Source organism: Oryx dammah, unplaced genomic scaffold (assembly GCF_014754425.2).
Source record: "Oryx dammah isolate SB20612 unplaced genomic scaffold, SCBI_Odam_1.1 HiC_scaffold_3, whole genome shotgun sequence".
Classification (NCBI taxonomy): domain Eukaryota; kingdom Metazoa; phylum Chordata; class Mammalia; order Artiodactyla; family Bovidae; genus Oryx; species Oryx dammah.
In genome coordinates, this window is record NW_024070187.1 from 69,978,486 (window position 1) to 70,001,955 (window position 23,470).

The 23,470-nt window shown below is 42.2% G+C and overlaps 1 protein-coding gene across 2 annotated transcripts in view; it reads right to left on the reverse strand.

Moving 5' to 3' along the window:
• KDR (kinase insert domain receptor) overlaps positions 1 to 20,291 on the reverse strand; it is a 48,014-nt gene extending 27,723 nt beyond the window's left edge. For both annotated transcript variants that reach the window (XM_040238231.1, XM_040238230.1), the window contains exons 1-13: positions 18,906 to 20,291; positions 15,062 to 15,155; positions 12,751 to 12,947; positions 9,882 to 10,012; positions 9,439 to 9,607; positions 8,604 to 8,743; positions 7,814 to 7,991; positions 6,305 to 6,419; positions 6,054 to 6,217; positions 4,037 to 4,193; positions 2,817 to 2,940; positions 2,194 to 2,302; positions 1,046 to 1,387 (exon numbers count right to left, since the gene is read on the reverse strand). In XM_040238231.1, the coding sequence (XP_040094165.1) occupies positions 1,046 to 1,387; positions 2,194 to 2,302; positions 2,817 to 2,940; positions 4,037 to 4,193; positions 6,054 to 6,217; positions 6,305 to 6,419; positions 7,814 to 7,991; positions 8,604 to 8,743; positions 9,439 to 9,607; positions 9,882 to 10,012; positions 12,751 to 12,947; positions 15,062 to 15,155; positions 18,906 to 18,972 (1,987 nt within the window). In that variant the 5' untranslated portion in view covers positions 18,973 to 20,291. The remainder of the gene's footprint in view (positions 1 to 1,045; positions 1,388 to 2,193; positions 2,303 to 2,816; positions 2,941 to 4,036; positions 4,194 to 6,053; positions 6,218 to 6,304; positions 6,420 to 7,813; positions 7,992 to 8,603; positions 8,744 to 9,438; positions 9,608 to 9,881; positions 10,013 to 12,750; positions 12,948 to 15,061; positions 15,156 to 18,905) is intronic.
• Between the last annotated feature and the right edge of the window lie 3,179 nt (positions 20,292 to 23,470).

Sequence of the window (23,470 nt, forward strand, 5' to 3'; positions counted from 1 at the left end):
CAAGATGAACAGAAAAACCATGCTCATATATGGGCTGTGATCTGAAGAGCCTTGGGATGACTACACTCAAAAAATCTCTTCTTTTGACACCAGAGTCTTTACACTAGCAAAATCTATCCTAGTTCCTTCCTGAAAATATGCCAAGGCCTTTGAAATGTTATTCGTCTGAAACTGCAGTATAAATTAGCTTATCTGGGCAGTTCTCCTTAAAAAAACAGAACGTATGTATCCTAGAAACTAAGAAGGGACACTAAGGAGATGAGAAAATGAGGAGAGAGGGCACAAAGAGAAACTCTCTAAATCTGCCTGATTTCCCCAGAGACAGAGCAGACAGAGGCTGCACAGATTTTGTGCAAGGTGAAATGTTAGAGGAGGTGCAGGGAGTGGCTTCATGTGGAACTTACAAAGCCTTTTGCTCATTGGAATGATCAACTCATGACCTTGAGCTGTACCACAGAGGCACACACACTGAGTGCAGCACCCTCCCAGGGGCTCTCACAGGTCTTAAAACAACCCCATCACCATACTCTCCAGGCAGCAAACGTCTTATCAAGCAGTATGTGGCACTCTGTTCTATGTTTGGAGCTCAGCAAGGAGTAAAGCAGAAAACAATCCCAGTCTTCATGGACACAGAGCATTCACTGGACTACGACAGGTTGTCTGTGTTCTCATCCTACCCACTGAGTCACCACTGTGACCTTCCAGAACCCTCCAAGCTCACGGTGGGCATTCACACATACATGTCTATTTAACTAAATGAATGCCCAAGAATGAGGCAGAAATGTCTCTGGTTTAGGGTAATCCCCTGAAGATAGCAGTGAGTGACCCCACCATCAGGGCTGGAAAGAATAGGATTATTTTCTCTTTTTAATACATCACTTCAGCATGATTAGCTTCCTTCTGGCTTGAGGAGTTTTGGTGAGTCAGATATGAGCTCATCTGTCTAATGTATAAGCACATAGAAGACAATCTTTTCATGGGCCCTGAAAGCATTACATTGAAGGCATCCCAACTGCCTCTGGATGGTCCAGAGTGATTGCCCTACCTAGGACTGTGAGCTGCCTGGCCACACAATGTCTTTTCTTAGTCTTCCTGTCCTGAGCAAAGCAGACATAGTCTCCTTGGTCCTGCAAGGATGCATTCTGCAGCTCCATGATCAAGATGTCATTTGTGCTGTTAGAGATCATGGTGGCATTCATTTTCCAAAGAGCATCCAAGTTCTTGCAGACAGGTGTGGGTAAATCGCCCATGTGGATGGGCAGGGCCTGTGGGCTGAGTTTGTACCACGTGAGGTTCTCAAACATAGTTCTGTCCGCGGAGCACCACAGAGACACACTCTCCTGCTCGGTGGGCTGGGTGCCGGGTTGCAACGTGATTTCAGGACCCCCTGAAATGTAAAACCCATGGTTAGAAGATAGTGATTTACCTTGGGCTTTCTGCTACTTCTTTCATGTTGCCTTCAGTCTGCAATGAAGCACCAAGAAAAGTGAAGCCTTGGCATTCCCAGACAAGAGAATACAAGGAGACCACCAAACTGGACAATGTGGTTTCAAAATGTATTATTTTGCTAAAACACATTATTTGGAAATGTAAATGAATTCCTCAGATATTTATAAAATCTCCACTTGGAATCTAAGTATGGTTTTAAGATTAAAAAATTCAAATTGAAAGAGGATAATTATAAAATGAGATTTACAAACTTAATTCCTCATTGATATGTTACACTCACTGACAGGAAAGCTATGTTTATTACCATGAATTGGCCCAGACCGAAATATTTTATCCCAGTCAGCTAAAGCCAAACCATAAATTGAGATGAACAGACAAAATCGGCAGCATTGGGATGGCACTGCTCCAGTGTCATTACAACTGTCTCCCCAAAACCCAACTTTGTCAAATGTTCAACAGCAAGCCCATAAATATTGATTGAATCTCGCTAAGCCAAGCACTGTGCTAAGACTCTGATGACAGAGACAAAAAACATGGCGCAGGACTTGAGGGTCAAAATCAACTGTTCTCTCCTGTGAAGTCAAATGCACTGACTCCCCATGAGTCCAGGAGCTACCTGAGGAGTTCTCATCTATGAACAAAAACATCGATAAGCCACCCACGTTCCCTTCCTAAGCCATTGCCCCTCATGGAACAGTCAGGATGACAGAGTATCAGCCAGCCCAGCCCCTGGAGAGCACTTACTGGTCACATGGAAGGAGATAACCCTCTCTCCTCTTCCAGCTTTGTTCACTGCTTCACATTTATACAAAGCGGACACATTGGCCGCTTGGATAACAAGAGTACTTACAGTCTGTGAAAAAATAAATCCCAAGCCATAAACAATGGAACCTATGTTTATGCACAAGCACTCAGACTAAAACTCAGTGTCCCCCCCACCGCTGTGACCTGCCTACTCCATTCATACTCCAGTACTGACTGCACTCAAATCCGTGCAATTATAATTATGCTGATACTACTCACACATCATACAAAATGAGCTTTGGAACCATAAAATTAAAAATGTTTTAATACAACATTACATAACTTTTCTCACTTTCATGTTTATAGAATCAGAATTACCATACAACTGATGCACAGAGTTAATGGCATATGTATTTTATGTTTCTCTGATACAGTAATAGCAAGTCAATAGTGCTTCTCAAAGTCAATGGTGTTTTCAAACTGACTTAATATGCTAGTATTTTATCATTCCACTTATCTGACAGTCAATCTCCAACATTCCTCATCTATTATTTTACCCTGCTTTCAGTCCATCCTTCCATAAAAGAGAGACAGATTTTCAAATTCAAAAACTTAAGACTCACTTTGTTTCTTCCTTCAATTAGGGCAATTTGATTTTTGTTGACTTCGATTTTGTTTCCCCCCTGGAAGTCCTCCACGTTTCTCCATTCCTTACAAGTGTATGGGTTTGTCGTTAAGGCAGTGAGGCTGTAAGACAGAGGTAACAGGTGATGTCATGACTTAATTTTCCTTTAATTCAAATCAATATCAAGGAAAGGAGTCAGACTTCGGTTATTACATTCTTAGAAATAACTTCGAATGCACTCCACCGAGTTACAAGACTTGGCGCCAATTAAAAATAGGCCTCGGCAATGGAGGAAAAGGTTCTAGGTAGATTCATTCAGGATACAGGAGGGAAGCAGCTATTCTGGGAACAAACCTCCATTCATAAATCGGATCGACAAGACAATTCAAGTTAATTTAGTTCAAAGGAAGGCAAGGAAACTAAGAAGCCATTGGGCTTCTTAAAGTAATTTCCCTGGGACTGTAGCCTTGTGTAGGAAATGGTCAGCATCTGAGGAAGAAACTAGAGAGGCCATCTCAAAAACAACAACAGGAAGTGCACTGCTTAGGGTGGTGGTGGGCGACTTGTTGTTGCTGTTTTTCCTAAGGATGTCTGGACTTGTGTGTTAGGACCTGATAAGCCAGGCCTGAGACTCTGAGGTCTATCACTCCCTTGCAAACATCAGCACTTCCTCTGAGATGGACCTTCTCACAGATAAGGAGATTGGGGTATTCACTGGCTGACTGGCATAGGAAGAAAAACCAAGGCCTGGCAATTAACAAAGTGGCAAAGAAACTGCATTCAGAGAGGTAGACAGAAGGGCTAATTAGAGAGAGCTAATCTCAAAGCAGGATACCCCAAGGAATGACATCTCCTAAGGACATAGCACAGAGAAAGACGGAAGGAGATGAAGAGTACTGCTAGAGGAATAACCTTAGAGATAGCCTTCTTGGCTTAGAATAGAATCGTACCATAGCACGGCTATGTCCACCAACAGCAGTGGATAAAGAAGTTGTGGTACATATTTGCAACAGAGTACTACTCTGTCGTATAAAAGAATGAAAGACGCCACTTGCAGCAACACGGTGGACCCAGAGATTATCATAGTGAGGTAAGCCAGACAAAAACAAATACTGTCTGTTATCACTTATACATGGAATCTAAAGAATAAAACAAATAAATATATATATATATTTTTAAGTGCAGAACAGCAGGGGCACAGGGCATGGTCCTACTCACGTGGGCTGGTAGGCGCACTCTGTCTCCAGCTGCCAGTACCAGCGAATGTGACTTGGGGGAGGAACGGCGTAGACCGTGCACGTCAGTGTCTGGGAAGTGCCGTACTGGTAAGAGTCCACGGGAGACAGCAGAGATTTCTCACCAATCTGAGGTGGGACTGGAGGTAAGAAAGACAACTTTTGAACTGTCAGTCAGCTTGGAGGAGTGGAAAGTTGCAGTTTTCAGCACTCAAAGCCCGTGTTTTGCCAAGCATAGGATTTTTGCCCCCATTTGCTTTTCCAAGAACATTTAGACTTGGAAACAGGGCACCTGACTTCTAGTGATACTCGTGATAATAATAATAAACTAGTAAGTTGGGTGACTTTGTGCCAGTCTCACTCCCCTATGACTCGCTTTTCTCATCTGCATCAGCGGGAGAGCTCTCCTCGCTCTTCCAATTTCACAAGACTGGGCAAGCCTCCAGAAGGAAAATACTGTAGTTGTGAATAATACAGTAAGCAGATATATTATGTGCTGAACATTGTTCTAAGTGCTTTACACCAATTTATTCACTTAATCCTCACAGCCACTATTATTGTTCTCCACTTTACACATGAGAAACATTTAAAAGTGAAATGACGACAAGGTCACCTACACTGCCTCCTTCTCCATCTCTCCCTCCTTCCTCACCTTCCTGCCTTCCTTCCTCTCTCCTATCCTTTCTTATCTTCTTGCCTTCCTCCCTCCATTCCTTCCCTGCCTGACCTCCTTCTTTCCCTTTTTTCTGTTTTTGGCTCTAAAGTCATTAATGTGAAACTATCTTCTCATCACTTCCAACTTAAGGCCCAAGATTATACTTTCAAAACTTGACTTCTTTTTAATGCTTGTTTTAGAGAGGAGGGTAAATGCTAGGGTGAATCAAATGTGAAATGACTTCCTGGATGAATGAGATGGTTATTCACTGTCCATTCTTACATCTTTATTTCTTGTGCATTTCCTTCTTCCCACCCTTCCTACCAGCTTCGCAGCTTCTCTCTGCTCCCAAACCCCTATATCCAACTGGCTCCTAAATGACATTTCTGGAACCTGTTTTCTTTAAAATACTCTTGAAGCTGATGTCCCAGCAAAGAAATGAAGCCAAGCTCAGTAGACATACAGAGCATGGCAGGATGTATAAGGAAGCACTTTAATATCACATGAGAAGGTTCTGAAGTTTTAATCTGCTATGCCAGTAGAAAGCATAAAGAATTACGACAGACAGGTATTTCCCAACCTGTGTCTGGAGCAAGATATTAATGGATGTATGGGGGAGGGGTGCACTAGTCAAATGTTTGTTAAACTTCGGCTACTTTGTCTTCCTGCCCTCTCCCACTGGAAGATGGCAATATACCATGTCCATCAACTTAGCATCTCTTGCATTTGCTTAACCATGATGACCTTCTTCTCCCACCCAGAAGACTTATTATAAATAAGCATCTTTCAGGTTGGAAAAATAAAGTTCAAATTATCCTTAAATCCAAAATTTAATATTTCCCCTTTACAGCCTCAGAGTCAGGTCCCAGACTTCTGTTGAAAAAAAGATTAAAACACGTCCAAGAAATGTCCACCTAGAAAAGCTTTCTGCATGGGAGCTACACGTGCATCACTGATACATCAACCCCAAATCAAACTAGAAATTTCCCACAACATTCAAGAAGAATCTTAAACACTTGCATGCCAGAAGCACAATTCAAAGGTCCTGCAATTGAGCCTGATGACTGTCCCTGCTAGCACTTTTATTTCACAGTATTTAGCCATCGGCTATACCGTCTACTTTAGTCTCACATTGGACCAAGGTTCGATCACCTGGCCTCATAAGCAAACGTGTCCAAAGCACACTGCTGCCACCTCGTTTCAAGCCACACTGTTCTGGATCATTTTTATACACAGGAGCCTACTCATGATGCCAGTGAGGCAGAGGTGCCCAGCTGCTCAGGAGGACATCATCAAATTATTTACAATAGAATGGGGGCAGAGAAGGAAAACTGAACGGACTTACCATTCACTACCAGAGATACCATGTGGCTCTGTTTCTCCTTTGAAATGGGATTGGTAAGAATGACAGTGTAATTTCCTGTATCTTTCTCACTCACTTCCATAATAGTCAGCACATGCCCCACTTTAACTGTGTGATTGGACTCAATGGGTCTTCCGTTTTTATACCTATGGGGAAAAAATTCCAGGAATTAGTCCAATCTGAGGATTTGCTTTCATGTGGCACAAGGCTCTGCATTTATTTCCAGTTGTTACCATTTTATTTCTGGAGGAGGGTAACCAAGGTACTTGACAGGGACTCTGACACGTTCCCCCACGGTGGCTTCCACCAAGGATTCCATGCCACTACTGAAAGCAACAAACGGCTTTTCTGGAAGAAAATAAAGATAATTTTTTCTCATAGATGGCAACTTCTTAGAAGGGGACATTTCTAAGAAGAGTTTCAAGTGAAGAGTCAAAAGCTGTGGGTCTGAGTCGCTGCGGTTCCCACACTCCTACAGGTCTCATTCCAGCTCCTCTCTCACCCCTGGTCTCTAGCTATTGTCTCTCCCTCAGTCTGCTCTGCAAGCCTATTGAGCACTCCAGTCTCACTCACTCCAAGCATCTGCTTCTCTGCGAAGCTTTCTCTACGTCCCCCCGGAGCCCCTGGGTGCTCCTTCTCCTCTGGTCCCTTCACACCCTATACAGAACCCCATGTTCTGTATCCACCAGGACTCAGTCCTCAGACCTCTTCTCTCTATCGACACCTCCTCTTGTCAATTACACTCCTCCTAAATTTGCATCTCCTGCCCCAACTTCTTTGGGATCGAGGTTAACATATTAAAGTTTCCACTTGGATATTTAATGGGCATCTCCAAATGAAGCCACCAAACCCTGGGTACCCAAATCTTACTCCCCTCCTTACCTTCCTTATCTCGGTTAAGAAAATTACCCTTCACTCAGTTGCTCACACTAAAAACTCAGAGGTCATCTTCTAATTCTTTTCTCTACATCCCACAGGCAGGGAATCAACAGGCAGATGCTACTGGCTCTATCTTCAAAGTTATATCCAGAATCAGTTCACTTCTCACCACTTCCACTTCCACCAACCTTGTCCAGGCCACCCATCCATCTCTCACCTGGATGACTGCAATTAGCCTTCTAACTAGGCTCTCTACTTCTGCCCTTACTTCTCTAAAGTATTTCACATTAGAAAAAAAAAAAAAACTTATATAGTGATCCTATAAAAACATAAGCCAGAGCATGTCTTTCTCTGCTCAAAACCTATCTTGCATTCCCACACTATAAAATACAAACTCTTACAAAGGCTTGTAAGTTAGATGCCATACAAATTATCATCTAAACTGAGACATTTATGTGAGTGAAAGAGAATAAATGGGAAATTAAGTTATTTTCTCACAGAAACTAACTAAATATAGCTTTCACCAATTGCAAGGCTTATGCTTGCAATTCAAGGAAGCCTCTCAGCCTTGTAATTGAACAAAACTTGTAAAATGATCTTAGATAAAAACCCTCTGCTTACGATAGTGATAATAAGAATAGCAGCAACAACAAGTAATACTTAGTGAGCACTAACTACATCAGCTCATTTCAGCTCTAAAGCTGGGCTCTGAACCCAAGCTATGTTCTTGACCCTGAGGTCCTAGCAAGAGCTCAAAAACGTCTTCTGAATGAAAAAAATAGGATTCACTAGCTGACCTAAACGTATTTGAATTATCTCACTTTTCAAGGCAGAGCATAATTCTGAAGGCAATCTTCGCTTACCATGTACCCGGACGAACGTGCTGTTCTTCTTGGTCATCAGTCCACTGGAAGCTGCACAGATATACCACCCCTGGTCACTCCGGGTTACACCATCTATAGTCAAGGTGCTCAAAAACTTCTTCATTTCAGTCCCAGACTGGGTTTTTAGGTCCCGGTTTATAAGTTTTTTATGCTGATGCTGAAAAAGAGGTTACTGAACTTCCAAAGGCCAGTATAACATTCCCCAATAGCTTCTAGATACCAACAAAAGTCTTGGCCCTTGGTGAACACTATTTAATGCTAATAATAGAGACTTCTGAACTTTTAACATTATGCAGATGACAATTACATTTGGTTTCAGGAGAAATAAATAGAATCAACTGAATTAGGAATTTTAAAACCTCACATAACAGGAATGAGAGAAATATAAACTGCAGAAACACAAGGAAATATGACCACAGTCTAAGGAGAAGAATGTCTCATGCCACTTCCTGCAAAAAAATTTCCTTAAAGGGAAAATAGATCAAGGACTTTGGAGAACGGAGGAATAATGCAAACTGGAAAGATGTAATCATCAAAGAAAACTAATCTTCACAGCTTGGACAGAGTTCTTGATTTTGCCTTGTTCTTTCTATGGGTGCTGTATGTCCTGTAGTTCTTTTAAAATGTACGTGTATGCATGTGTGTGTTAGTGTGAGCTAAGGCCCTTCAACTTTACCTGGCCAAAGAGGTCCCTGTCTCTCTCAATCAAACTTCAGTGGAGCTCATTATCAAAGTATTTGGAGGTCTGGCTTTGAGTTGTTAGTGTTACCTTCAAAGAAGGGTATTCCCAGTGGAAGTCGATCCCCACATTTAGCTCAGTTCTTGCTGTACAGTTTAAGATGAGCTTCTCTCCAACAGACAGCTCGACTCCATGAGAGGGGCTCAGAACCACATCATAAATCTTGTACCCTGGAGCAAGTAAATTGGAAAAAGAGAAAGTGAGAGGGAAACCAAATCTATAACTTGGCTCACATTTTTTCAGAAATGAAGCAACTTCAAAATGTATCACATCATTTTCCCCTGAGGGCCTCCCCAAACCCTGGTAACTCCCAGGAAAAATGCCCTACAGAGATTCACAAAGCAGCTCTAAAGGGATTTCCAAAGTGTTGTAGCCCAGTGGACAGAAAAGCAGTAAAATCTGAGAAGTCAAGAGTCACTGAGGCCATTTCCATAAAATAGGTATACTTAAAAGAACTGATACCAAGCAATGCGCGGAACATTGAATTTTTCATAAAATATGCTCCTATAATAGAACTCTTATTCATCCTTGGTCCTGATAAGAAAGGAGAAAAACCTCAATTGCACATAGGTTTGGAGAAGGAAATGGCAACCCACTCCAGTGTTCTTGGCTGGAGAATCCCAGGGACCAGGGAGCCTGGTGGGCTGCCGTCTATGGGGTCGGACAGAGTCGAACACGACTGAAGCGACTTAGCAGCAGCAGCACGTAGGTTTATTGGATAGAGAAAGAGGGGATGTAATGAACTGCTTAACACTAAATCTTGAATTAATATATTTCTCAATATCTTTTGTCTTCCAGGATCTTAATATAAGAAGCTAATTTTTATTATCTAATATTAAAGATTAAAAAGGAATTGTCATCTTACCTATAACCACAATTATGTACATAATAGACTGGTAACTTTCATCATTGATTTTTGCTTCACAGAAGACCACGCCAGCGTAACTGATCATATAGCTGGGAATACTGAAGCCTTTCTTGCTGTCCCAGGAAATTCTGTTACCATCAGGAACAAATCTTTTTTCTGGATACCTCTGGGTAGAAAAAGAAATATCAAATATTTAATCGTGTTATCCAAAAGTGAAAACCATGAACAGTAAAGAATTCATCTTATTTTAAGATTACAAATTGGTTTTATATATTGTCATATTGACCCTTTCTAAAGTTTCCTTTGAAATTCATTGTTGATTTTAATGTTATAGAATATATACAATATATAATATATATAATTACAATATAAACAGGCTAACCATCTTAATATTAACTAAAAATTAACGGTAAGAGATGATGGAAGAAGATGTAACTTACTGCACAAAGTGACACATTGAGGTCTGAAACAGTCCCCAAACATGGAATCACCACAGTTTTGTTTTTGTTCTCAGTGATGTACACAACTTCATGCTGGTCACTAACAGAAGCAATAAACGGAGACCTGTAATCTAGATAAGAATGTCATTTCATTCGTTAATGGCATTTACTAGAAAAGCTGGTCATCTTTCAGGTCCATAAACCCTAACCAGAGAAATGAATGACTGGGAAAGATATTTCTCACTAGGCAAGGGAATCTGGAAGTAGGTCGTCTGGTAGAAATCTGGCAGATTGATCACTACAGTTTTTTCAAAGTGAAAGAGCGTATGTCTTTATTTTCATAAACATTTTCATATACGTTACACATCTCTCATATACATAAATTTTACAATAAATTTAAAGTTAAATCTGTATAGTTTGCCTATCAAGTTTTCTTAACATTTTTAAAAATTCACATTCTTTCTCTTTAAGCAAATAATGTGTCATGGAATCAGATTAATGGCTCCCAAAGGATCTTTAAAATAAAGAAATAACTGACCATTTTTAATTCAATTCAAGAGAAAGCTTTAAAATTGTGAAGAGTAAATATAAGATTCTGTATAAGGTAATGTTTAACAGTTATTGCATTTAGCTTAAGATTCAGTACTCATTAATATTTTCAGTGACCAAAACATGAAAAACCATCATGGCAAAGACTGAGGAAAAAACAAAAGAGATTTTAATGCTGTTCAAACATTGATCGTATGATGTTAATATGCTACTGGGAAACCACTCCTTTCCCCAGAGACAGAGCTGGGGTAAAGGCATGCTTGAAATCTCTGAGAGATAATGGGTCATACCAATACCCCCAACACACCTGACCAAGCATTTTCACAGCTCTTCAAGGTCGCTGGTCCAAGTGAAGAAAGAGTTAATTAAACCAAAGGGGGAAAAGCAGCTAATTCCCTGCAACAGCAGAAGTTTGATTTCCTTCCCAGCTGGAAAACACAGAAAGGCAGCCAATCCAGGCCACCACATGCCACAGCCATTATCTTACGAGGCCAAGACCCACTTCCTGGCTCCATCATTGCTGGAGGGAATGGGGTCAGAAGACTAAGGAAGTAAGGTGGGGACCACAGGGGATATTAAAGGACTATCCATAGGGAATACTTCAATGTTTTCTTTTCCATTGTTAAACTTCATGACCAAAATCTTGGACAACTCACCTCCTAGAACACTAGGCTTAGACAGGAAGTAGAATTTGATGGTATTCTCAAAGACAGGCAGTGTACAAATAAACAGGGCTGGAGATGGCTACATCTTAGTATTACCTATCTTTCAGCTACATGCTATGAAATATTACATAGCTTGCTTATAAAGCAAGTCTTTGGAAGCTAAATTAACCCCTTGACGTAAGACTAAAGCTATTCAGTAAATCAATTCTATTTCAGTACCCCCCAAAAAGGAAATAAACAAAAGAAACCCAAACAACCACCCATCCTCTCAAAATAAAATATTTACTGGAACTCATGAAATGAATTTTCGCTTGTCTCCAGGTTTCCTGACTTGGGGAGAAGGAAATAACGAGATATTATGGGAGAGGTTCATCCTAGTAGTATTTCCAGACAGCCTGAAAGCAGGAAATCCTTGCAATCTTCTGAGAAAGCCTGATCTCCCAAGACTGCCAGATCAAAAGGAGCCAGAAATTCTCAAAGATCTGAGCCTTGTCTCTTTCAACTTCTGCAGAAGGGAGGAGGACACAGAATCTATCCTGGATTGTGCTTACCCTGCACAAAAGTAATTCTCAAATATTGTGCAATCCAGGAGTGACATACATTATTTGATGGTTCTCCACTACACTGACCATACTGCACTACTGAAATGTAAATGGCAATATGCAAGTGTGCTTCCCAAAGCTGATGAAATCCCTGTTCTGTAAAAGATGCTTCTGGAAAAAAAGTCTAAGCCATCCTTACCTGCTTCAGATTCTCTGGGATGTATAGAGGTATACAAATGAACAAATAAAATTTAGCTCATCTTTACTGAAAAGAAAAATATTTAGTATATCTAAGCAAAATACTATACTATACAGTTACCACCACCAAAGTTACATGATTGGCATGTATTTAGTTAAGTCAGTTTTCCCAGGAAAATTAAGTTAATATAAGATTTTTGAAACACAAAGCAAAGAATAATTCAGATTATACATACTAAATACACATGACATGTATTGTACCCTACATGGATGGTAAGCTGACCTCCACAGTGTAAATTCCAAATTGCAAGCTTAGGATAACAGGGTACATCATCCAAGATCTTAGACCACACAAGCAAAGGAAAGAAATCCTGTTTTCAAAAGGCTCTTTGAGTCAGTGTCTTCATTTGCGTGAGTGTATGGAAACTTGTTTTTCATAAAGTGTAAGAGTGGGGGAAAAAAGCTCTTATGAACGAAAAAGCTCCAGAGCCCTTGGCTGATTCCCTGTGCATTCTTGGGGAAATCTCTGAATCTGCAGTAGATAACCTATCTCTCCACAGAAACTGCTCCATAATTCATCCCTGAATCTTCCTTTTCAAGGATTTCAGGGTTTTTTCCCTCAAACATCAGAAGGCTTCTTATAAATCTCCATTGTCAGTTGCAAACACAGACTTCCCTTAGAAACAAAGATCAGAACCGAACTAATTGGGTAAAAGAGGTGTAACAGGGCCCAAGCTGCAGAACAAATCACTGAATCTTGTCCTCAGAGGAGGCCTTCGGAGAGAGGAATTCTGTGGATTCCTGTTGGCCGACAGCCTTCAGAGCGAGCTTTGTTGTCCTCAATTCTTCTGTGCACCTATTGTGCTTTGTAACTGGTAAATCAACTTGAGAAGTGAACTGCATTTAACCACTCACCTTGAACATACACATAAACAGTGGAGGCCATGTCAGTGTCCTGGTAGAAGCACTTGTAGGCTCCAGTATCATTTCCAATCACTTCTGAAATTGTGAGCATCTTACAGAAGAAGCCATCACTGCAATCTGTGACCTCCACTCTTTTCTCAGAGCTGCTCTGATTGTTGGGCCAGAGCCAGTGCAAGTCCCTCTGACCCCTGAAAAATTCATTCCAAGCAAGTATTTAAGTGAAATGCCTATGAGACTGTTTCTAAGAAAATAGAAGGTTTAGTTCTCCAACTTATACAAACTCCTCATATTATGGACAAAATGACAAAAAGGCAGAGTCTTAATTTCAGAAATTAACTCATTCATTCATTCAACAAATATTTATTAAACATGTGCTATGTGCCAAACATTGGTAAAGACTGAGAATACGGCAGTGAACAAACCAAACCTCAATCAATGCCTTCATGGAACCTCAGTCTAACTGGAAGACATAGGCAAAAAAAAAAAAAAAAAGTAAATAAACTTCAATGAAGCCAAAATGTTCAAAAAGTGAATAATATTGTATAAAAGGTAGTGATAAGTACTATGAAGAAAATTTAGAAGATGCAAAGAAACAAGTGAAGGGTTAGTTCTGGAGGGAGGCAACTTGGTGAAGTGGGCCGTATGTATATTGAGGGGGACAGAGCTTCAGGCAAAGGGAACAGCAATGTCAAGGCCCTGGGGTAGATTCCTATCTATAGTGTTAGGGGAATGGCAGGTAATCCAGAGTAGCTACAGAAGAGTGGGCAGTTGGGAGAGTAAGAGGTGAGGTTAGGGTGGACGGGAATGCAACTGTCACTGGCACCCCACTCCAGTACTCTTGCCTGGAAAATCCCAAGGATGGAGGAGCCTGGTGGGCTGCAGTCCATGGGGTCGCTAAGAGTCAGACATGACTGAGCGACTTCCCTTTCACTCTTCACTTTCATGCATTGGAGAAAGAAATGGCAACCCACTCCAGTGTTCTTGCCTGGAGAATCCCAGGGACGGGGGAGCCTGGTGGGCTGCCATCTATGGGGTCGCACAGAGTCGGACACGACTGAAGCGACTTAGCAGCAGCAGCAAGGGCCTCACAGGACGTTGAAAGGATAGCATTAAAACACAGACTACTTTCACTGCAGAATTTCTCTGCAAAGCCCCAAAGAAGACGGTCAACGTGAAGACAAATGTAACATTACTGACCCTTCTTTAGCAAATTTGACATCAAATTGCAGCGACATTAATGAAGTTACTTTTAACATACTCCATCATTTTTTTCACAACATAAAGGGAGTACAGAATCTCAGGGGGTTTAAGTAACCTTTCTTGTCAAGGGTGGTTATGAGGGAAATCTATGGAGAAATGCATCTTGAAATAGCAAAGCTAGGCCAACAGTTCCTCTTCCTGTTTTTTCCCCAAGGGCTGGTTATTGGTGACCTACCCTTGATAAGGGGACTAGACTATCCTTTACACTCGGCAAGCTAAAATAGATCGGCGTCACCGTGCTGAACACTTCGCATTCATCACACCGAAACAATGGCAACAAGCGCCCCAAGGTTCTTTGTGGACCCTCAGCACTCTTCTCAGAGGGCCAGGTCGCCTCCACTCATCATTTCTGCCAAAGCCACACTGGTCCCAAGAAGCCTCTGGGTCTGACAAGCCTAATCACTACATTAAACCCTAAGTTCTCTTACTTTTCTTCCTGCGGTAGGGGCTGGAAGGCAAAATTTAAAAGCCTCTTTTTCTTGTCAAGAAGACCTACTTCCCCAGTGAGCAAGAAGCTCACTGCTAGCTAGTGAGTGACAGACATGTCAGAACCTCAAGCCAGAGCATGAGATTCACTCAGTAATATTAATGACTGAATATTAAATTGCTACTACAGTCAGAATTTTATCATAAAATAAAGTTCTTGAAAAATGTTAAACAGATGTCCAAGAGTCATGCTGAGAATAACAAATATGTCCCAAAACTTCTTTAACTCTAAGGGTACATCCTTGATTTCATTTATTTATTCAACATTGATAGAGTATATATAACATACCACATGCTAGGTGCTACCAATAATGGTTAGTAGGGTGTGTGTGTGTTGGTAAAGGATTGTAGGGGAAAAAATATCAGTAAAATTGCATAGAATTTCGGGGAGAAGACCTTTCTCATGTTTTCATTATTACCTTAGTTCTTAGAAACCTCACTACTTATAAACAATTACAATGACTCTATAACAATTCTGCTGTATGAAAATTATTTCTTCTTTAATAAACAATGAGATATTTGACACAGGAAATCTGAATCTAAAAGGAATCCTTACCTGCAAGTAATCTGAAGCGTTGTGTTAGCCATAATTGTAACTATGTCTTTTTGGATGCTGAGCCTGGGTGGATCAAGGGCAACACTAGAAAAACCTAGAAACAAATTAAATAAATGAATGTAATTGCCACTGAGTCAGGGCCAATAGGAAACACCTTCCATAAACAATGCACACTCTATACTTTAAAAGGCCTCTTCAGCAGTTCATTGTGTAAAACTTGTGAATTTACTTTTCACCATTCCCAGTAAAAGTTCACAAGCTGTGTCATAACAGGAAGAATGGGCAGATGGTCATAAACCAACACAACAGTTCTGCAATTCATGGAGCGAGGGTGGAGTTCCTGTTTTCCTGCACTGCCAACTTCAAGGTCTTAGAAAAGGATATGGGACATTGAAACCAAATGAACCTTCATCTGATGACCTCACTCCTTTGGGAAAGGACCCACTGACATTTTTTATAAAACATAGGACGCACACATTTGACCAAACTGCTGATTACTGAGTACTACATAGAGCGACTTCTACATAGTTCATTGATGTACTTTGGTGGGAAATGTCCATGACCTTGTCTTATTTTCCTTTATCAATTTTCTAATGCACTTACTCTGGTAACTGAACTGCCAAGGTTGAACGATCGTACATTAAAACTAGGTGAGAGGAACTGAGAAAAGAAACATTTTCCAATGTCATATAATATGCATGTACTTTTCCTCAGAGAACAGGACTTTAAAAAGGATGATGCTAATGAATTGCAAGTGAGGAATCTCAACTTATTGATCAAAGTGTTGAGCTTGTGTTGACACCAAGCTTGGAACACAGGAAAAGTGTCTACCTAAATATACCACACAGTTTCCGTGCCATGGGTCACTCCACGGCAAGAAAACTGAGTTCAATGCCAACTAAATGCAAAGAGTTACCAGGTGTTAAAAAAAGCATCAGAGAAAGAAAAACTGTCCACCATGCTAGAGTCTTAATTGATATTCAGATTTTCAAAACACCACCTTAAAAAGTGATTGATGCTAGGTAAGCACCCAAGCTTCATATGACCCTTAACTCACATCCATTAAGAACAAATGACTCTATAGGCCTAAACTGGGATTCACATCGTTGAGCAAATAAAATAGTATTAGCAAATATGAAAATGTATGAATAAACAAGTACAAGCAAATATTTAGTGTAAATGTGCAGAGCACTGACTCTGTGGACCCCAGCGTGAACAGCTGCAGGCAAAACAAACAACTGATCACAGGTGTTCTTATACACTCATTCAGATGTGCAAAATACATTGTTAGTAGATTTGTTGCTTAATATCAAATTTTATTTTAAAAACTGGAAATTGTTATATCAGTAAATCTCAGAAGCTAATAGGCATTGGACCTGACATGTTTCGGGGGCAGCAGTCTTAAACTTTAGCATGTATCACAATATGACTAGGCCTACAAATCTGCCTTTTAACAAGCATTTCAGGTGAGGTAGGCATGCATGGTCGATGGGCTACTCTTGGACAGCTGTGGTCTGGGGGGTCATGTTCAGTAATCAGCAGAGCACTTTTCAACATGAAGGAAATAACCACCCCCAAAGTAGACAAACAGTAGAGCAAAATGTTTAAAAGCAAAAGAAAAGTCTTCCAATAACCTAGCCCTGCTGCATCTAAGGAAAGGAAAATGAAAACAATTCATTTGGATAAGCACAGATATCAAGTGTGACTGAGAAACGCTCAGTTGAGAAATGTGTCAAAAACAGTAACTTAATACAATTCACATGATGACCCAAATGAGAAACAATCCATTATTTGTGCATATGCACAAGAGAAAAAAATGGTAGTAAAGACTAAGCTCTAAATAAGCTACACTCCCACCATCACCAAAATAAAACATTCTTGAAAATCTCTCGTAAATCACCTCCACAGATTATCACACACTCTGGACACACTTTCCTATGTTTAAAAAAAAAAGATATCCATTCATAGGGAACCAAAACAACATCATACTATTCTAGAGACATATCTCCAACAAAAAAAACTATTCTACAAGGCTATCAATAATGATAACTTCAAATTCATGCATGTAGACCAACGCTCAATTTCTTTTTGCACCAATAAGCTTCATTCATTTTCATTGGCAAGTCTGAGTTCTGCTTTTCAGAAAGTTCTAAAGAAATAACTCTAAGAAGTACATACACTGCTACTCAATAAAAAGCTCTTCTATGTTCAAATCCCATAACCAAAATTAATTCATTTGTGCACTATTACCCTTCCAGCTCAAAGACAGGAAGGAAAAACAACAGTGCCTCTGTCTCTAAAATTTGATGGCATCAATTATAGCCCAATCCAATTAAGCATGTCACACACTCCAAAAGGGCAACCTCATCATTATATTCAGGGCAACCAGATTACAGTTCCTACTGCTGTGCTATGGAACACCCTGGGCTTAAAAGCAACTCACATCTTTGGGGAATACAGAACAAACCACAAGTTCCAGAACTTCACTCTCTCCCCCTAAAAGGAGACAGAGAGAGGTCTTGTCAGGGACAAATGAGTGTCCCTGGTAGTGCTGGCATGGATGAACCAAGTCATTATTAACAAAATTCAGTAACTACAGACAGATGATCCTGTTACTGTATATGCATGTGAGTGTCCTTAAAAAAAAAAAAAAAAAGACAGTTGATTCTTTAATTTATAAGGAATTTTAATTTTATAAGAATTTTCCTTTTTTTAATTTATTTATTTATTTTTAATTTTTACTTTACAATTCTGTATTGGTTTTGGCATAGATTGACATGAATCCACCACAGGTGTACATGAATTATGCTTTTTTTTTTTTTTTGCTTTTTCACCCTCTTCCTTCTGGCCCTCGTAAGAGTGGAAATCTGGAAACCAGCAAACTGGCTAGAGAGAGATGAGAGAGAAGGCGGGGTAGAAGGCAAGGGGGAGAAGGGAGAGAGAGAAAGGAAATTTATTGCAACAAGGGCATGTGTGTTCCTAATCTTTAAGGAGAGAAATTTTAGACGGCAAGGAGAGTGGCGAGTGGCACCCAATCTAGGTACCAAATCGCTCAGAGAGTTTTCAGAACGTGAACTTCTGACCATGTGCTTGCCCGAAAGACCAAAGCGCTCTGAAAGACGTTAAACTGTTTTACAATAAGAAGGTGTCTATTACTTGGAGACACCTTCGGAAGCTGTCACAGCCCCGGGTCCAAGGCCCCACTCCCCTTTCTCTCCGCGAAGAGAGTGCTGTCCTGCACCAGGAAGAAGAAAACGTTTCGCTCTCCCCTGGACCCCACTTCATACAGTGGGTGTGTATAGATGAGCTCGAACCAAAAAGGAACATCCGACCATCAGACCGGGGTCCCGCTTCGACAACTACAGAGGCAGAGCTGAGCGCACGGTGCCCTCCGGCCAAGCTGGCTCCCGGCTCCCAGAGGGCTTCCTTCCCCGCGCTCGGGCGAGGACGGTGCGCGCAACCGGACAAGGTTTCACCGCCTGTTCCCGCCTGCGGGGGCACCTCCTGCCTGCCAGCCCGGGGCGCCTTCCCACTCCCGCCTCCCAAGAGCCGGAGGGTGTATCGGCTTCTGCAGGACACTCTCTAGCCCAGGTCCCTGTCAGAAAACAGAGTCGTGGAGATGGAACTAGGCTCAAGAGGCTTCCAACTTTCTGGGTAAACTTGGGTCAGTCACTGAGCTTCAGTTTCCTCTTTGGTAAATGAAAGAACACAAAGTGTCAAGCCACTTTCACCTCTCCAGCTCGATCAATCCCGATTAGGTCCAGCTTCCAGGTCCTCTCCTCATCCCTATCTCTCCGCCCGCACCCGATCTCTCCGTTTTCTCTCTAGGGAGTGGGCTCCTTACCCACAGAGGCAGCCCGGGTCTCCACGCAGAGCCACAGAGCAAGGGCCAGCAGCGCCTTGCTCTCCATCCCGCACCTCGCGCCGGGCGCAATGCCCAGAAATCAGGAGCCGGTTCTCTTTCTGGTCCTACTCCGCGAAAAAGGCGCGGAGATGGAACCTGCGCAGCCGCGCAGGGCTTCGGGGCGCTAGCTGCAGGAGCGTCTGCGGTGCCAGTCGGAGAGGATGATCCCGGCTGCCGGACAGCTCCTGGCTTTCCGTGGCGCGCAAGTGATGCCTCGCGCGGGCAGGGGAAACGCAACCATACACCTCCGGCTTTCTCGGAGTCCCGGGACTCAGTGCTGGGTTGGGGCCAGAGCCGAAACTCTAGAGCGCGGGGGCGGGGCTATGCAGGGCGGGGCTTCCCTTCGAGACCAGCCCCGCCTCTCACCCGGGGTCGGTGCGTGGATCCGGTGCTTTCCCACGCCCACTCCATCTCTGCATCTCCCCCACTTGCCCACAACTACGTCTGGCCCAGTGTGGCCCAAGGGAGAACGTCCCGGCTGCAACAACTCCATATCTGGCAGAAAGAAAATGTAGCCCGCAACGGGTTCTGAGGCACTCCAAGATTTAGTTGGCCACTGCCTTCCCCAAACCCCCTAGATATTGGGGAGCAACACTGGGAGAGCGGCGAGGGACACTGCGCCGTCAGGAGGCGCGCCAAAGTTTAGGATAGTCTTGGCTCCGCGAGCGCCCGAAGTGGCTGGGGGACGGGCCGAGGCTCAGCGGCAGGTTGAAGCAACCCGGGAGAATCGGATACTGAGCCGAGGCGAACGCAGGATCGCAACCTGGTGGTGACTCCAGCCAGACTCCAGAGTGTTTTGCTTGGCCAGCACAGTCGTAGTTTAAAAATCTGAATCTGAATGCCTTTATTCCGCATATTCACTTGCCCAGTTCTCCAAAGTTCCCACTATTTCCTCTTCCACCTGATGGCTTCGAACGTTCTTAAGTTACCTGTCTCGCCCCCTAAAGTATTTAAATCTGAGACCCTCCCCCTGTACCTACCTTTCATCAAAAACCTATCTCGGGCCTCCCGGGAGCTGGAAGTACCCAGGGCTCTGGCGTACCTTGTTCGTGTGTGAGTGTCTCCTTGTAAAGGAGCTTTTGTCCACCGTGTGGCCTGACCAGGAGTCCCTAGCGTGACACTTCCCGGGCCTTCTCAAGAACACAGCTTCCAGACAGGATCCCCTTAGGCGGAGGGGAAGGAGGCCGGCAGCGGCGGGCTTCACTGGAGGGGCAATGAAGCAAAGCTCCCGACCCTGGGCACCCGGAACGGTCTGTGCCAAACCTCTCGACTTTCTCGGCAGATGTAGACTCCTCGCGGCTGTTAGAGGAGAACTCGGATTCCTTTCTAACCACATGTATTCTTTTCTCTCCATTTCTCCCCAAACCTGGGAGGTGACAGCACATGTCCTCTAACTTCATTAAATAGGATCTTCTAGATCCCTCCATCTCTTACTTTCCAGGAGCTTTTTTCTTTTTTCTATTAAATTTTTTTTTACAATATTGTGTGGGTTTCTGCCATACAACAGTGCGAATCAGTCGTGATTACACATCCATTGCCTCCCTTCCTAGCCTCCCTCCCCTCCCCCCATCACATCCCTCCAGGTCATCACAGAGAGCTAAACTAGGCTCCCGGTGCTACAGAGCAATTTCTCACTTCCCTGGTGCTTTTAAATGACAACTTAAAGGTCCATCTTTCAGGAAGATGGAGAGGTAGAAATATTTCATTTCTACATCTAATCCAAACTCCTCCTCCTGAAATACAAAATTCATGTAACATCTTCCTTTTCTTCTTTTTTTTTTTTATGCTTACTATATTTGTGCTGTGTTGTGCTTACTTGCTCAGTCATGTCCCACTCTTTGTGACACCAGGGACTGTAGCCCGCCAGGCTCCTCTGTCCATGGGGATTCTCCAGGCAAGAATACTGGAGTGGGTTGCCATGCCCTCCTCCATGGGATCTTCCCAACCCAGGGATCCAACTGAGCCACCAGGGAAGCCCTTACTGTATCTACCCTTCTACTTTGCCAGGTTGACAATGGAAATACTTTAACTTTGAAATGTAATGCATGTATATGGTTAAAATTATTTTTCCTATGGAAAGTTTTAGAATGAAAAGTCTTTCCTTCAGCAGAGGCAAGCATATCTTTAAAATTTTTATTTATTTATTTTTGGCAGCACTGGATCTTGGTTGCTGAGTGTGGGCTTCCTCTAGTTGCGGTGAGCGGAGGGTAGAAAGACTGCTCTCTAGTTGCAGTGTGCGGGTTTCTCATTGCAGTGGCTTCCCTTGTTGCAGAGCACAGGCTCTAGGGCACAAAGGTTGCAGTAGTTGTGGCATGTGGGCTCAATAGCTGTGGCTCCCTGGCTCTAGAACACAGCATCAGAAGTTGTGGCACACAGGCTTAGTTGCTCCAGGCAAGTGGGATCTTCTTGGCCCAAGACTGAATCCTTGTCTCCTGCATTGGTAGGCGGATTCTTTACTACAGAGCCACCAGGGAAGTCCCAGAGGCAAGCATTTTTACCTTTCCTATTTTTCCAAGCCAATAAAGGTGTATCATGATCCTTCTTCCAAAGGGTAGCCTTGGTGTAAACACCATTTGAGCGTTGGCTTTTTTCACTTAAAAAAAATTAAAAAACAAACAAAACTTGGAGATCATTCTACATCAAGCCTTAGAGCTCCATCTTGTTCTTTTTCATAGTGGCATGGTATTGCACTATATAAATACACTAATATTTAATCTAGGAGCTATTTGTCAGGGCCAGGGGTATACTTAAAAGAAACTCTTCTCTTCCTGCAAGTAAACTTAGCAAGGAAAACAGGATGCACTCTGGCAAAGTTGGATAAGGGGGAGGGAGATGGAACCTGGTTTGGAGCAGGCAATTTTTCTCCATCTCCAAACAATTCTTCTCTCTCAACTTTATTTACAATTCATGACACTTCCTTTTCCACGTCTCACTTAAGAAGATAGTGTCTCCTCTGAATGCAAACCAGAACCTGCAGGCCCATGGTAATAGCCCCCTTAGAAGTCTTAGAGGAAATGATGCGTCTTTGATGGCCACAAGACCAGAATTTGGCAGGATCTCAATGAAATCAGTCTACCACATTCCCTCCTACACAGCACAAAGAAGTGCCTTGTGTTCATGAAAAATGACAAAGTCTGTTTTTTTCTTTTTTAAGTTTGTTCCACGTGCAATACCCTCCCATTATCTGGCACTGCTGCAAAGGAGTAATTTGTGAGTTAATCGGGCAGTGCAGGTAAGATCACTACCTTTCAAAGTATGCAAGTGTGTTCAGCTTCCCATAAATGGTATTCAGGAACCAAGAGTGGTGCTAAGTACACGCGGGCTACTAGCTGGGCTTACCTCCCAGGTCTGCCTCTTACTATTCACATGATCTTGACCAACTTACTGGTTGCATATCTAAGAAACTAAAAGATGATAATAGTACCTTTTGCCAAGTGTTTTTGCAGGAATTGAATGAGTTATGTACATAAAGCATGACTTAATAACTGCTAAGTCCAAGCACCTAGCACATAATAAGCACCTAATTGCCCATTAGAAAGCATTCTGCAAAGATTAATTACACTACAATGCCCAGTCTCTTTCATGTTGCCAAGATCTGAATGGCAAATCAGGCTCATTTCTTCAACAACAATTTCTCATCCCCTACTATGTGCTAGATACTACATGAGGAACTAGGGTACAGAAGGTAAAAATATAGACAACATGAACAGAAATGAGCAGTCCTCACACTAGCTCCACCCAGGGCAAATTTTATTTAATCACACTGTGCTCTGCATCTCCAGCTGTTTCACTGGGCTTTGTGCACAAAGAATATAAATGGTTCATATCACCAAAGCATAATGCATCAATTACATTCCATGGTGCCAACTTTGGTTCCATCACCACCGGTATTTTGGACTTTATGTCTTAAAAAGTATGAAGGCTAGCAAAAGATTAATAACTGTGGAAGCTGGATGATGACTAAAAAAGGGTTCATTTTACTATTCTCTACATTTACACGTTTAAAATTTTCCATGATTTAAAAAAAATCTGTTTTAATTAACTTAATCAAAGAGCTGCCTGGTCTTGTATAATACCACAGTCAGTTATCTTGCCATTACCTCTGGGAAAAGGTTGGAGCAGAGAAGCAGATGGATGGGAACTTGCATTTTTTAATTCATATATTTCTACAACATTTTGTCAAAATGAGAACGTGTGACTTGTACAAATAAAATGTATAAATCAAGATCAACTCTCTTCTAGCAGCTGTTAAATTTTCCAGCCATCGCCATTTGTTGATTACATATTTGTATGTCACTTTCCCCTGTTTACTTCACTTAATTTGTTTCCAATATTTGTTTTTGCTCTAACCTACCAGAGCCCTGACTACCTTGCCAGATGTTGGCTGGACTTCACAGACCATTGTACTCTTGACACTCATGCACTAGGGGATCACGAGCACCCTTTATCTCTCCTTATCCATCTTCCTTACACACCCATGTGTATTTTACTCTCTGTGTGACTTA